The sequence below is a fragment of the Lagenorhynchus albirostris genome, chromosome 3 (genome assembly GCF_949774975.1).
Source record: "Lagenorhynchus albirostris chromosome 3, mLagAlb1.1, whole genome shotgun sequence".
Classification (NCBI taxonomy): Eukaryota; Metazoa; Chordata; class Mammalia; order Artiodactyla; family Delphinidae; genus Lagenorhynchus; species Lagenorhynchus albirostris.
This window is the reverse complement of record NC_083097.1, coordinates 163,938,704-163,950,885: the sequence shown is the minus strand read 5'-3', so window position 1 is coordinate 163,950,885 and position 12,182 is coordinate 163,938,704. Positions and strand designations below refer to the sequence as shown.

The 12,182-nt window shown below is 56.0% G+C and overlaps 1 protein-coding gene across 10 annotated transcripts in view; it reads left to right on the top strand.

Annotated features, from left to right (window-relative positions):
- DNM2 (dynamin 2) overlaps window positions 1-12,182 on the top strand; it is a 93,417-nt gene that overhangs the window by 33,434 nt on the left and 47,801 nt on the right. For all 10 annotated transcript variants that reach the window (XM_060145165.1, XM_060145160.1, XM_060145159.1 and 7 more), the window contains exon 2: window positions 293-366. In XM_060145165.1, coding sequence (XP_060001148.1) covers window positions 293-366 — 74 coding nt within the window. The remainder of the gene's footprint in view (window positions 1-292; window positions 367-12,182) is intronic.

Here is a 12,182-nt window from a genome sequence, read left to right as displayed (position 1 = left end):
AAATATTTGGCAGGGAAAGGGCTCTTTGGGCATGCTGGGTCTGGAGCATAGCCAACTGGAGGGAAATGGTTCCGTTTGTCGCTAACCTCCAATCCAACCCCTCCCCAATTCCTCTGTGGCCTCAAGACCCTCCAAGGCCAGAGCGTTCCCGGGTACCCTGCTGGGGTTGGTGTCTTTGCTGAGATCACCCAGATTGCAAGAGGGGATTGCTCCACTCCATGTGGCCACACTTCCTGCCCCCCCCTGCAAGCTGGCCTCGTGAGTAATTTCTGACCCTTTCCCCCTCCCACAGGGACTTCCTTCCCCGAGGTTCAGGAATCGTCACTCGGCGGCCTCTCATCCTGCAGCTCATCTTCTCAAAAACAGGTACGATGGGGTGGCTTGTAGCCCAAACAGGAAACGAACGTGGATGCGGTGCCCAGCGGGAGCCAGGGGCCTTCTGATGAGTCTCGGGTCCTAGGCTGCCATTTGGGTTTGAATTCACTTTTTCCTTGTATGCAGGGAAGTTGAAGCACAGTTCATTGAGCACCTCCACCCGCCCCTAGCATCCTCAGCTGTGACCAGGCCATCAGGTGCCATATTTCTGGCTCTGTCGTACATGACACGTTTTTGCTGAACACTTTCAGAATCAATAGCAGACACTGTGACACGTCAACCCGAAATGCTTCAGTGCATCTCCCTTTGCAATAAGGACACTCTCTTACACTCACAGAACCACACCCAAGAAAAGTCATCATTTCTGCCTGTTATCTTACACCCAGTCCATACTCATGTTGCCAATTGTCCCCCAGATATCTTCCCTGGCTGGTTCTACAGCTGCTCTGATCAGTCCCACACTACCCTTCATTGTTGTGTCTCCTCTTTTCATTAGAGCAGCATCCCCACCGTTTCTTTTTTTATTTTCCCCACCGTTTCTTTTTAAACTACAGCACTGACTTTTGGGAGAGACCCAGCCTGTTGAATATAGAATGGCCCACATGTAGATTTTTTTCTGTCTTTCCCTCGGCGGCCTCCGTTCTTCCCACACAATTCTGACATAACATGGGCATCTCTCCCAGCTTGAAACCCACTTGGCTTCCTTGTAAAGCATCTCAGGTCAGAGGCTGGAAGGGGAGAGGGGAGCCGTTGGGGGTGGGGCCTCTCTTCTCTCCAGAGCCCTCAGGGGGTCTCCATGCTGCTTCCCCACTGACCTGGAATGTCAGCCATGGTCGGTTTCGCACTCGCTGCGCCAGCGTCACCACAGGCCATGTTAAACACCCCCACTCGGGGAAGGCAGCTGACATATTCCCATTTTACAGATTGGGAAACTGAGGTTTAACCAGGTTACCTGCCTTTCACCTGGGATGAGTACCCAGGTGGGGTCAGACCTCAGACTCCACTCTCAGCTGGTTCTAGTCCCTTCATCTCACCTTCATCCTCCGGGCCTTCGCCCAATCCACCTGCAGGAGGGCAGGACACCGTGAGAGGCGGCAGTTGATTGGTCCAGCGCCCGCCACGGGCAAGCCAATAGGCTGCCTCCTCTGGGTTCAGGTGTCCAATCAGCTGTGCCAGGAAGGGCAGCGGCAGGGCCGCAGGTTTTCAGACGTCAGCGGGGTCAGAGTCACATAGGGCTTGGCCCATTGGGTTTCTGTTTCACATTCAGTAGGTTGGTGGGGGGTGGAGGGGTGAGAATCTGCATTTTTAATGAGTTCCCAGGTCATGCTGATGCTTTTGGGAAAACCTCTGCCCTGGTGGGTGGCGGCTGAGAGCTAATACTGCCCAGGTTCAGATCCTGGCTTTGTAGCTTACTGGCTGTCTGGCCCCTGGGGAGGGACTGCTGCTCACAGCTGTGTTTCCTGTCTGGACAGTGAAGATAATAATAGTACTGCCTTTGTCGGTTGCCATGAAGACCGTATTATTCAGTACACGTACAGCCCGTAGAACAGTAGTGGTACCATCCCATTGGCTGTGGGTCTGTGCTTGCTGCCAGCCTGTTTGGGGACAGCTTGCTGTTTGGGGAACAGGTTGGCTGGCTTCCTGCAACAGAAGGTCCGTGGCATTGTCGTGGCGGGAGGGCTCCCCCATCACCTCCCCAGTGGCTGTCACCCAGCAATAATCCAGTGAGCACTTGCTGCATGCCGCAAGCTAGCGCAGGGCTGGGGCACAGTGGTGAGCAGGACCAGGGGTGCTGCCCCCACCTGTCACCTTGCCTCTTGGTACTTCTTTTGGTGCTGAGGGACAGTGTAGGGGGAGACTTGGGTTGAGAGCAGGAGGGAGACACATAGACATGGCCCTTGCCAGATGCGAATATGTGTGGTGGTGGTGGGGTGACGCAGTCCATCGGTTGGGAGCATCACAGGGCTTCTCGGAGGAAGTGATGTTTGAGCCGAGGCTGACAGGTGCTTTGGGGTGTGTTGGGGGAGGGGAAACTCTCCCTCCTAGCAGAGAGTGGTACGTGTGAAGACCGTGAGGCAGCGAGGCCCAGCGTGGCCTGCTGGAGGAACTGAAATTCCTTCTGCTGGGGCAGAGAAGAGAAGCACATGACAAGTGACAGCCCTGTGGGAGCACATCTGCCCAACGCCTGCCCCGATGATGCTGAAATCTCCATTCCTGCCACCCCACTTTACAGAGGAGGGAACTGAAGCGTCCAAGCCACTTGCCTGAGGGCACATGGGAGGGCCATCTTGAAAGCCAAGGCTTAAACTCATTCTGGGGGAGTGTGGCCTTAGGCTGAGGTGTGGTTTGATCAGATCCTGTGGCCACTGGTGGAGAAGAGACCACAGGGACCAGCTCTGGGGCAGGGGGACCCAGGAAGTAGGGATGGGGTGGCATCCGTGGAGATGGAGACATATAGTTGGATCCTGTTGGGCTGGGCCTGGGGGTGTGGGGTGGGGGAGAGGGGTCCAGGGTGTCCCACGTGGGAGTGCTCCTTGCTGTGTCCCAGCTTGCACAGTCTCCCGCCACCGACCATGGCATTCCCAGTCTCTCTCTCTTTTTTTTTTTTTGGTTGCGTTGGGTCTTCGATGCTGCGTGCGGGCTTTTCCTAGTTGTGGCGAGCGGGCGCTACTTTCTTGTGGTGCGCGGGCTTCTCATTGTGGTGGCTTCTCTTGTGGAGCACAGGCTCTAGGTGCGCGGGCTTCAGTAGTTGTGGCATACGGGCTCAGTAGTTGCGGCACACAGACTCTAGAGCGCAGGCTCAGTAGCTGTGGCGCACGGGCTTAGTTGCTCCTCGGCATGTGGGATCTTCCCGGACCAGGGATCAAACCCGTGTCCCCTGCATCGGCAGATGGATTTTTAACCACTGCGCTCCAGGGAAGTCCCTTCCTAGTCTCTTGATGTCCCAAGCAGATGTGAGCTGGGCCTTGGCCAGATGCCAGGGAGGCAGCGTGAGCGCTCCGAGGGTCCTGGCCCTTCCTAAGCTCAGCCTGTTGGGTGCGGCACACGCGGGGTTGCTGTGGTCCAGCTGAGAGGGGAAAGCACAGGGGACTGTGGGAGAGTATACCAGACACTGGATCTACTTTGGGCCAGGGGCCCGGGGAGAACATTCTAGGCAGGGCAACAGCTGTGTTGTGAAGCTGTGAGGTGAGGCTGGGGAGGGCCTGGGAGGCAGGTGGCACATCCTGGCAGGTGTGATAAGGGGTTCAGGCATTGGGAACCCGAGTGGCATTCAGGGTGTGTAGAGACCGGCTTAGCCCATTGGCTGCCTTGTGGAGGAGGGATGGACAGGCGTAGGAGTGCAGGTGGGGAGGCCAGGGAGAGGTTGGCCTGGAGCCAGGTGAGAGGTGTTGGGGCCTGGCCCAGGGCCGTGCTGTGGTGGCGAGGGCAGAGTCTACAGTGATCTCGAGGTGGGGAGCCCAGGTGACAGTCACCAAGGCACCAGGGCTGAGGGTGACACTGATAAGAGGGAGGAAGCTGAGCGCAGTGTGGGACTTGGTGATGGCTGGGGCTTTAGAGCTTTCTAGGGGCTACACGGGGCTGCATTGCTCCTAGATTAAAGTTTTGTTCAGGTGGTTCTCAGGGACAGGACTCCAGAGCCAGGCTGCCACCCCTTCCTATCCGCGAGCTCGGGCAAGTAACTTCCCTCTCTGTGCCTCGGCCTCCTCGTCTGTAGAATGGGGTGGTAGTGGTGACTCCCTCGTGGCCCTGGCACCCCATGAGTCTGTGGTGTGGCTGTCGCCTCCTGTAGGGTCTGGAGTCCCTGGTACCATAAGTTCCTAATTCTCTGACTTCGGCAGCGCCCAGTGGCACCCTGCTTCTCCTCGTCCAGGTTGGTCTCAGTGAGCCATTACTTTTAATTGGCTTAGTTTAAAAATTACGTTAGACCGCAGCCACCAGGAAGTTTGGTGGCTCATGGGGGAACCCTGCTCCTCCTTGGGAACCACCCCTGGACCTCGTAAACCCTGGGTGCTGGGAACTGTTCTTGTGTGGAATGTGCATGAGCCTCCCCTCCCAGCCTTGACCTTGGCCGATGCTCACAGGAGCCAGAGAGGGGATGTCAGGGCTTGGCTCTCAGCCTCCTTGAGGCTTCGTGGCTCCCACGGGGCCTTGCTGGCCTCTGGGACCTCACCTCCTCCTGGTGCCACAATCTTCCTCTTCATCCTCAGGACCAGCTCGATTGTTCCCACCTCTGGACCTTCACCCTCACTGTGCGTCCCGCCTGGACCACCCTGCCCCATCCTCCTCCTCCCCTGGGTGAGCCCCACCCCAGTCACTGCTGCCTTAGTTCTTCTACAGCATGCGTTATGAGGCACTGTCCTGTTCTCGTATTTCCTTTTTTTATTCCCTTAATACATATTTATTTATTTGTGCCGGGTCTTAGTTGTGGCACGCGGGATCTTCGTTGCCCCATGCAGGATCTTTGTTGCCACATGTGGGTTCCTTTAGTTGCAGCATGCGGGATCTTTACTTGCAGCATGCGGGATCTAGTTCCCTGACCAGGGATTGAACCCGGGCCCCCTGCATTGGGAGTGCGGAGACTTAACCACTGGACCACCAGGGGAGTCCCTTGTATTTTCTTTCTTTCTTTCTTTTTAAAATTAATTAATTCATTAATTATCTATCTATCTATTTATTTATTTATTCTTGGCTGCGTTGGGTCCTTGTTGGTGCGCGTGGGCTTTCTCTACTTGCGATGAGCGGGGGCTACTCTTTATTGCGGTGCGCGGGCTTCTCATTGCGGTGACTTCTCTTGCTGCTGAGCACGGGCTCTAGGCACGCGGGCTCAGTAGTTGCGGCACGTGGGCTCTAGGCGCACGGGCTTCAGTAGTTGTGCCACACGGGCTTAGTTGCTCCGCAGCATGTGGCATCTTCCCGGACCAGGGCTTGAAGCTGTGTCCCGTGCATTGGCAGGCAGACTCTTAACCACTGCGCCACCAGGGAAGCCCCCCTCGTATTTTCTTGATGGTCTTTCTCTCTCTCCCCATGCCTCAACGTCAGTGCCACCAGAGCAGGGCCGCTGACCTGCTTTGTCCATTGCTCTCCCCTGTGCCCAGCATGGGGCCTGGCACCCAGTAGGTGCTCCGTCATCATGGGACAGGTGGCTAGCCATGCTCTTAAGGGCTGCTGCTGGGCTCCTTCTCTCCCGTGGGAGAGTATCCACGACTGTGTGTGCAGCACCTTTCCCTGGCCAGCCTGGCCCTGGCAGGGCCCTTTCTATAAAGCCTATAGACCCTGCCATGGTCGGGGTGTGGCCTTGTGTCTGCATAAGGAAACCAAGCTGGGAGCTGGTGAGGGTCAGGTGGGAGCCGGTCAGGATGGCAGCCTGGCACTGTCACCTTCTCCAGTGTGTGTTTTTTCCCACACCAACAGCCAGTTCTCCAGTTGTCAGTGGACACTGGTCCGGTGTGCTCCAGTTTAACTCAGTTCTGACACTCCCTACCTGGAGGCAGCATCACATCCCACAGGTCAAGGGGTCAGTCTCACCAGACTGTACCCCCGCACCTGCTTCAGATGCCGATCCCAGGTCCAAGCTGTCACCTGTGCTTCTGACCGCCCGACTCTAGATCAGAGGTTCCTGTGAGCCCCTCCTTGGGTTCAATCGATTTTCCAGAGTGGTCCACAGAACTCAGAGAAACATTTTACTCCCCAGATTCCCGGTTTATTATAAAAAGATATGTATAACTCAGGAAGAGCCAGATGGAAGAGATGCATGAGGCAAGGTATGCGGAAGGGACAAGGAGCTTCTGCGCCTCTCCGAGCTCGCCGCTCCCTCGGTCCCTGCACCTGCTCACCAACCTGGAAGCTCTCTGAACGCCATCCTTTTGGGGCTTTCTGGAAGATGTAGGGAATGGTTGATTAAATCATTCCCATTAGTGCTTGATTCAACCTTCAGCCTCTGTTTCCTCCCCGGAGGTCAAGGGGTGGGACTGAAGTTTCCAACCTTCTAATCACAGCTGGCTGGTTTCCCTGATAACCAGCCCCCATCCTTAGGTGCATTCCACGTCACCTCATTAACATAAACTTAGGTATGACTGAGAGGGGCTTATTATGAATATCACTCTTATCACTAGAACATTCCAAGGATTTTAGAAGCTCTGTGTCAGAAGTGGAGGCAAGACCCAATACATATTTCTTATTATAAATCGTAATGCCATACCTTCCCAGTGGCCAGAACGTGTCCTAGGATGGGAGGTGTTCACGACTTGTCTCAAATCTGGGGGTGGGGGTGGGGGGTTGGGGACCACACAGACTCGGAGATGCCACGGGCTTTGCCCCCTTCCTGCTCAGCTGAAAGCTCTGAAGACTTCCTCAAGTCTGGATCCCTTCGGTTGTGTGGTGCGCAGGGTCGCCCAGGTGTCTCTGAGCCCCAGGTTGTTCCTCCTGGGCTGTGTCGGCCAGACCAGCATGCTTGTTGACAGGTTGGGGAAGGCAGACCCCCATCTCCGCTGCCCGGGGTCGGCCTGGTTGTTCTGCTCTTCGTTGGGTTGAGAATGGAGAAGGGATGGGACGTGCTCCCAAAGGTCAGGACAGAACCGTCACACACCCCCCTGAAGCACCGAAACCCCAGGGAGCATCGGAAGTTGCCCTAAGCCCGGCAGCTGAGCTATCTGCATGCTGTCTCTGGGCCTGGCACTGTTTGATTGCTTTATCACATCGCTAACCCTGGGCTCTGTGTTGTCCTGTTTCACTGTGGGGAAACTGAGGCGCTCCCACCTCCCTCTCATCTTCCTGTCACCTCCCCAAGTCGTGCTGTGGTGCCTGACTTGTGTTCTCCAGGCCCGAGGGGCTGTTTTTTTAAAAAATTCGTTTTTTTAATGCTTTATCAAGTTTTAGCATTCTCTATTCTTTTTTTTCCTTATAAATTTATTGATTTTATTTATTTTTGGCTGCATTGGGTCTTCGTTGCTGCATGCGGGCTTTCTCTAGTTGCGGCGAGCGGGGGCTCCTCTTCATTGTGGGCACATGCTTCTCGTTGCAGTGGCTTCTTTTGTTTCGGAGCACGGGCTCTAGGCGTGTGGGCTTCAGTAGTTGTGGCACACGGGCTCAGTAGTTGTGGCTTGTGGTCTCTAGAGCGCATGCTCAGTAGTTGTGGCGCAGGAGCCCAGCTGCTCTGCGGCACGTGGGATCTTCCCGGACCAGGGCTCAAACCCGTGTCCCCTGCATTGGCAGGTGGATTCTTAACCACCGCGCCACCAGGGAAGCCCCCGTATTCTTAAAGATATCCAGTAAATGTTTTCTTCTTAATACACATCTCTCCTATCTTTTTCTTCTTTCTATATCCTTGATCCTTTTTCTTTTTTTTTTTTGGGCTGCGCCACTGGGCTTATGGGATCTTAGTTCCCCGACCAGGGCTTAAACCCAGGCCCCCTGCAATGGAAGCGTAGAGTCCTAACCACTGGACCACCAGGGAAGTCCTGAGGGCACCTTCTTGAAGGGCATGCCTGGGAGATGCCCGAGGCGGGGTGTTGGCTACTGAACACAATGGGGACCCACATGGGAGTCATGGGGTGGGGGAAGTCCTCCTACGCTTCGGCACCTAATGCTTTGTAACAGGCCACCTAGTAATTAAGTTTTATTAAGCAGTTACTATGCACCAGGCACTGTGGAGTACAAAGACCAAAACCAAGTCCCTTGCAGTCCCTTCTTGCAGCTCTGACTTTAGCAGGGGACACACAAGCACATGGTGAGTCAGTGTGAGGAGTGCCGCGAAGGGCCGGCTGGTCTGGGTGGGCCTCCCCAAGCAGCGTTGTTTAGAGCCAAGACCTGAAGGAGGCAGGGAACAAGTCCTGGGCGGAGGGCAGAACCTCCTTTTAGAAAAAAACTGCAAGTGCGTTCACTGACCCCATGGGACGCGGGTGGGATGCCCTGCAGTGGCTAAGGGTGGCTGGCTCTTTGGAGTTGGCAGCTCAGCTGCTCGCCGAGGGCCCGCTTTATCCTTGACTCCTGCTGTGCCCTGGGCTGGTCCCATGGGGCCTCCGGGGACTGATCACATGTGGCTGGCCCTCCTTCCAGGGAAGCCTGCTGCCGGGCTCCGGTGGGATGCCTGTGTGGCTGTCGAAATGCTGTGGCAGGGCCCAGGGACCTGAGGGACTGGCTTTGTTATCTGAGCACAAGGAAAGGAAGGTTTGAAAACGCTGCAGCTGCTCTGGGGATGGACCAACGCTGCAGCGGGGCCCGGGGACCAGGGCAGGCAGAGCTGGTGGTGGCTCGACCTGGGCTGCTGGGGATGAGTTGAGAGGGCACTCTCCAGGCATTGCAGGCCAGTAGCTCAGCCTCAAGGCCCCTGAATTATTCTTCGAGACCGTACATCGTTAAAAAAAATCACCTCCCCCATCCAGGCACTTACAGGGCTGTGGAAACCCAGGCTAAACACTCCGCCTATTTGTCATTTTTTTTTTTTCTTTTTTCGGTGGTACATGGGCCTCTCACTGCTGTGGCCTCTCCCGTTGCGGAGCACAGGCTCCGGACGTGCAGGCTCAGCGGCCATGGCTCACGGGCCCAGCTGCTCCGCGGTATGCGGGATCTTCCCGGACCAGGGCACGAACCCGCGTCCCCTGCATCAGCAGGCAGACTCTCAACCACTGCGCCACCAGGGAAGCCCATGTCATATTTTAATTTTCCTCACGGGGAAACTGAGGCACAGAGGGGGAGCCTGGCCAGTGGGCATCCCCCCCACCTTCTCTCCATCTCCTGTAGACTCCCTTGTGTCCAGAGCATCCTCAGGGCATGGGGAAAGGTGTCCACTTCAGAAAGATCACGCGGCCGTGAGGTAGGCCAGGGCTGAGTCGGGCAGGCCGCCCCTCCAGGAGCTGCCTCCTAGTTCCTGGTACGTTGAGTCTCTCTTCTGAGCGCCTCTGGCACCTGCTGTGACATGCTTGTGCCGAGTCCATCTTCCTCGTCAGACCAGGACCCTGGCTCTGGGCTGGACCTGTGCCGTCAAGAAGTGCATTGGGAAGGAGGGAGGGAGGGGGAGATAGCAGGTGGTCCCATCAGACCCTGTTCCTGTCTAGTCTCCCGTATATCCAGCTTGGTGGCCGTGGTGGTGCTGGGCCACCTCACGGAAGCTGGAGCAGGGACCATACTACCTTTCCGGCAGTCATTTTAGTTGTAAACGTAATTACAGCGCACCTACTGTGTGCTCAGAGTACTGTGCCTCGGGGACACAGAACAACACAGATTCAGATCCCTGCCCCGTGGGGCGGACCTTCTCCTGGGGATCAGAGAAAATATATAGGCTGACAGGGTAAACCATATTAGAAGGTGGCAGGTACTTGGACGATCCTAAGGAAGGGAAGGGGGAAAGAGACTGAGGAGGTTTGTTATCTCACTTTGGGGTCAGAGCAGGCCTCATGGAGAAGGAGAGGTGACATTCAAGCAGAAACCTAGAGGGGGAGAGGGAGGGGCCCGTAAGGGTATCTGTAGGTAGAGAGAAGAGTCAGTGCAAAGGCCCTGAGGCAGGAGTGGAGGGCTTGGAGTGTGAGAAACCAGGCAAGCCAGTGTAGCTGGAGGGGAGGGAGTTGGGGTCAGAAGCTGGGGGGAAGGAAATTTTATAGTGACATGTGGTGAAGACTTCAGCTCTTTTTTTGGGGGTGGGGGGCCGCACCGTGTGGCTTGTGGGATCTTAGTTCCCAGACCGGGGATCGAACCTGCACCCTTTGCATTGGAAGCGCGGAATCTTCACCCCTGGACCGCCAGGGAAGTCCCAAGACTGGCTTTTATTGGGGTGAGGTGGGAGCTGTGGAGGGTTTCAAGGAGCAGAGGCTGAGGTCTGGCTTTAAGAGGGTCAGTGCTTGTGGGCGGAGAGGAAGGAGGGTTGGCAGAACCTTTCTTAGTTGGTATGAGCCTGGAATCTAGCCCATGGTTCCAAAGTGACGAGGAGCCTAGTAAAGAAGGCAGGTTGTGAGGGATGGGCCTGGCGGAATCCTTGACCTTCCTGTTAGGCACAGAGGGTATGGCTTCTGCTGTCCACTGACCCTCTGGGGAAGAAGTTGTGGCTCTCCAGCACCATCTCCTGCACATCTTTCAGTCACACAAAGGCACAAAGGGTCTGGCAGAAGGGAAGGCTGCCACACACACTAGGCTCTGGGAGGCTACAGCTGGCAGGTCCTGGTCCCATGAACACAATCCAGGGTGACCTGGCTCTGCCAGGGGAGGAGGTCCAAGATGCACAGTGGGGTTCCAGGTGGCATGGAGTCAGGGAAGGCTCCCTGGAAGAGGCAACAGGCAGGCCGGCCTGGCAGGGCAGAGGTTTGCAAGGGACAGGGCCTGTGTCCTGGTCCGCAGCCCCTTTCCCATCCTCCATTCCCCGCACTCTAGGAAGGGGGATGGTACCTTGCAAGTGCTGAGCCCAGGGCCTTGAGCCGGAAGAGAGCTGAGGTTTTGTGTGTGGGTTGGAGGACTGTTCCCTTTTTGGTGGCTGCTGCAGGAAGAGCAGCGGAGTATTTCCTCTTGTCCCTGTGGAGGGCTGGAGCACGACCGTCCTTGGGAACTGGGTCAGCTGAAGGGGTTGGGGTGGCTGGTCCTGTACCCTCCAGCCAGCGTCTTCATTGCCCTGCTCCCGAGTGGCCAGCGCCCACATTGGGTAAGATCCTCAGTGATCTGAGCGCGGAGTCCCCCTGACCCCCGCAGCAGAGGTTAGAGAGGTGAAGAGCCTGTCTGTGGCCTCACAGAGGCCATGTGACTCGAGAGCCGCCATCTGGAGACAGATTATCTGAACTCCAAATCCCAGCTCCGCCACTGAGCTTGAGCCAGCTTGTGTCACCTCTCTGGCCTCAGTTTCCCTGTCTGTGATATGGGCATTATGGAGGTGCCTACCTGCTAAGGTGCTCACTTGTGAGGAGCAAATGGGACCACATGCAGGGCCTGGCCAGAGCAAGCAAGGCCTGACTGTTGGCCATAGTTTGTTTGGTTATGGTGATGGGATGGCGAACCTCTTTGCATTCATTTCTGTCTGCTGTGTTCCACGTCTGGGTAGAGATTGCTCACCTGCCTGGCCTTTCTCTGTCGCAGGGGTCTTTCTCCCTCCTTTCTTCTGCTGCAGCTGATGGTAACACTGTGCTGTGATTTATGTAGCCAGGTCTCCTCCTGGTGGACATTGAGGCAATTTCTAGTCTTTTACTGTGAGAAACAGCGCTACAACGCTGTTTGCAACATCTTTGCATCTCTGCCATGGACCAGTTCTTTAGGCTGTTTGCCAGTGAGACTTACTTCCCTCTTTTTAGCATCACTTGCAGGAGCCATGCTCTCTGGGCCTAGAAGGTCCCCCATCCCCAACATATACTGTGAAAATTCAAACGCATAGAAAAGTCAGGAATTGTACAGCGAATGCCTGTAGACTCAGCACCTGTGTCCTGCGATGAACATTTTTTCTTCCTGCTTTATCCACATTGTGCTTTGGATTTCTCTGCCTTGATGATAGGACCAGCACTGTCGTTAGTCACTTTTATTTCCCTTCATCTCAGTGTCAGTAACGGCTTTCAGACACCCCGGGCTCAGAAGGCCTGAAGAAGCCAGAAAGCTTTTCTCTTGAGGGGGTCACGTCTAGGTTGGGGGGCCCCATGAACAGCCAGGACGGGAGGAGGGGCAGCGAGATGGGCTTTGGTGAGGCCAGTGGTGCTGCCTGTTCCCCATCCTGTGCGGGTGCCTTGGGGAAGGAGGACAGTGAGTCCCAGGGACATGCACCGGGGATCTCACCTGGCTAGAGGGAGCTGGCGGCTCAGGACCCCACCAGGGCAGCGGCTTGCGGCCCTTTTGACTGAGATTCT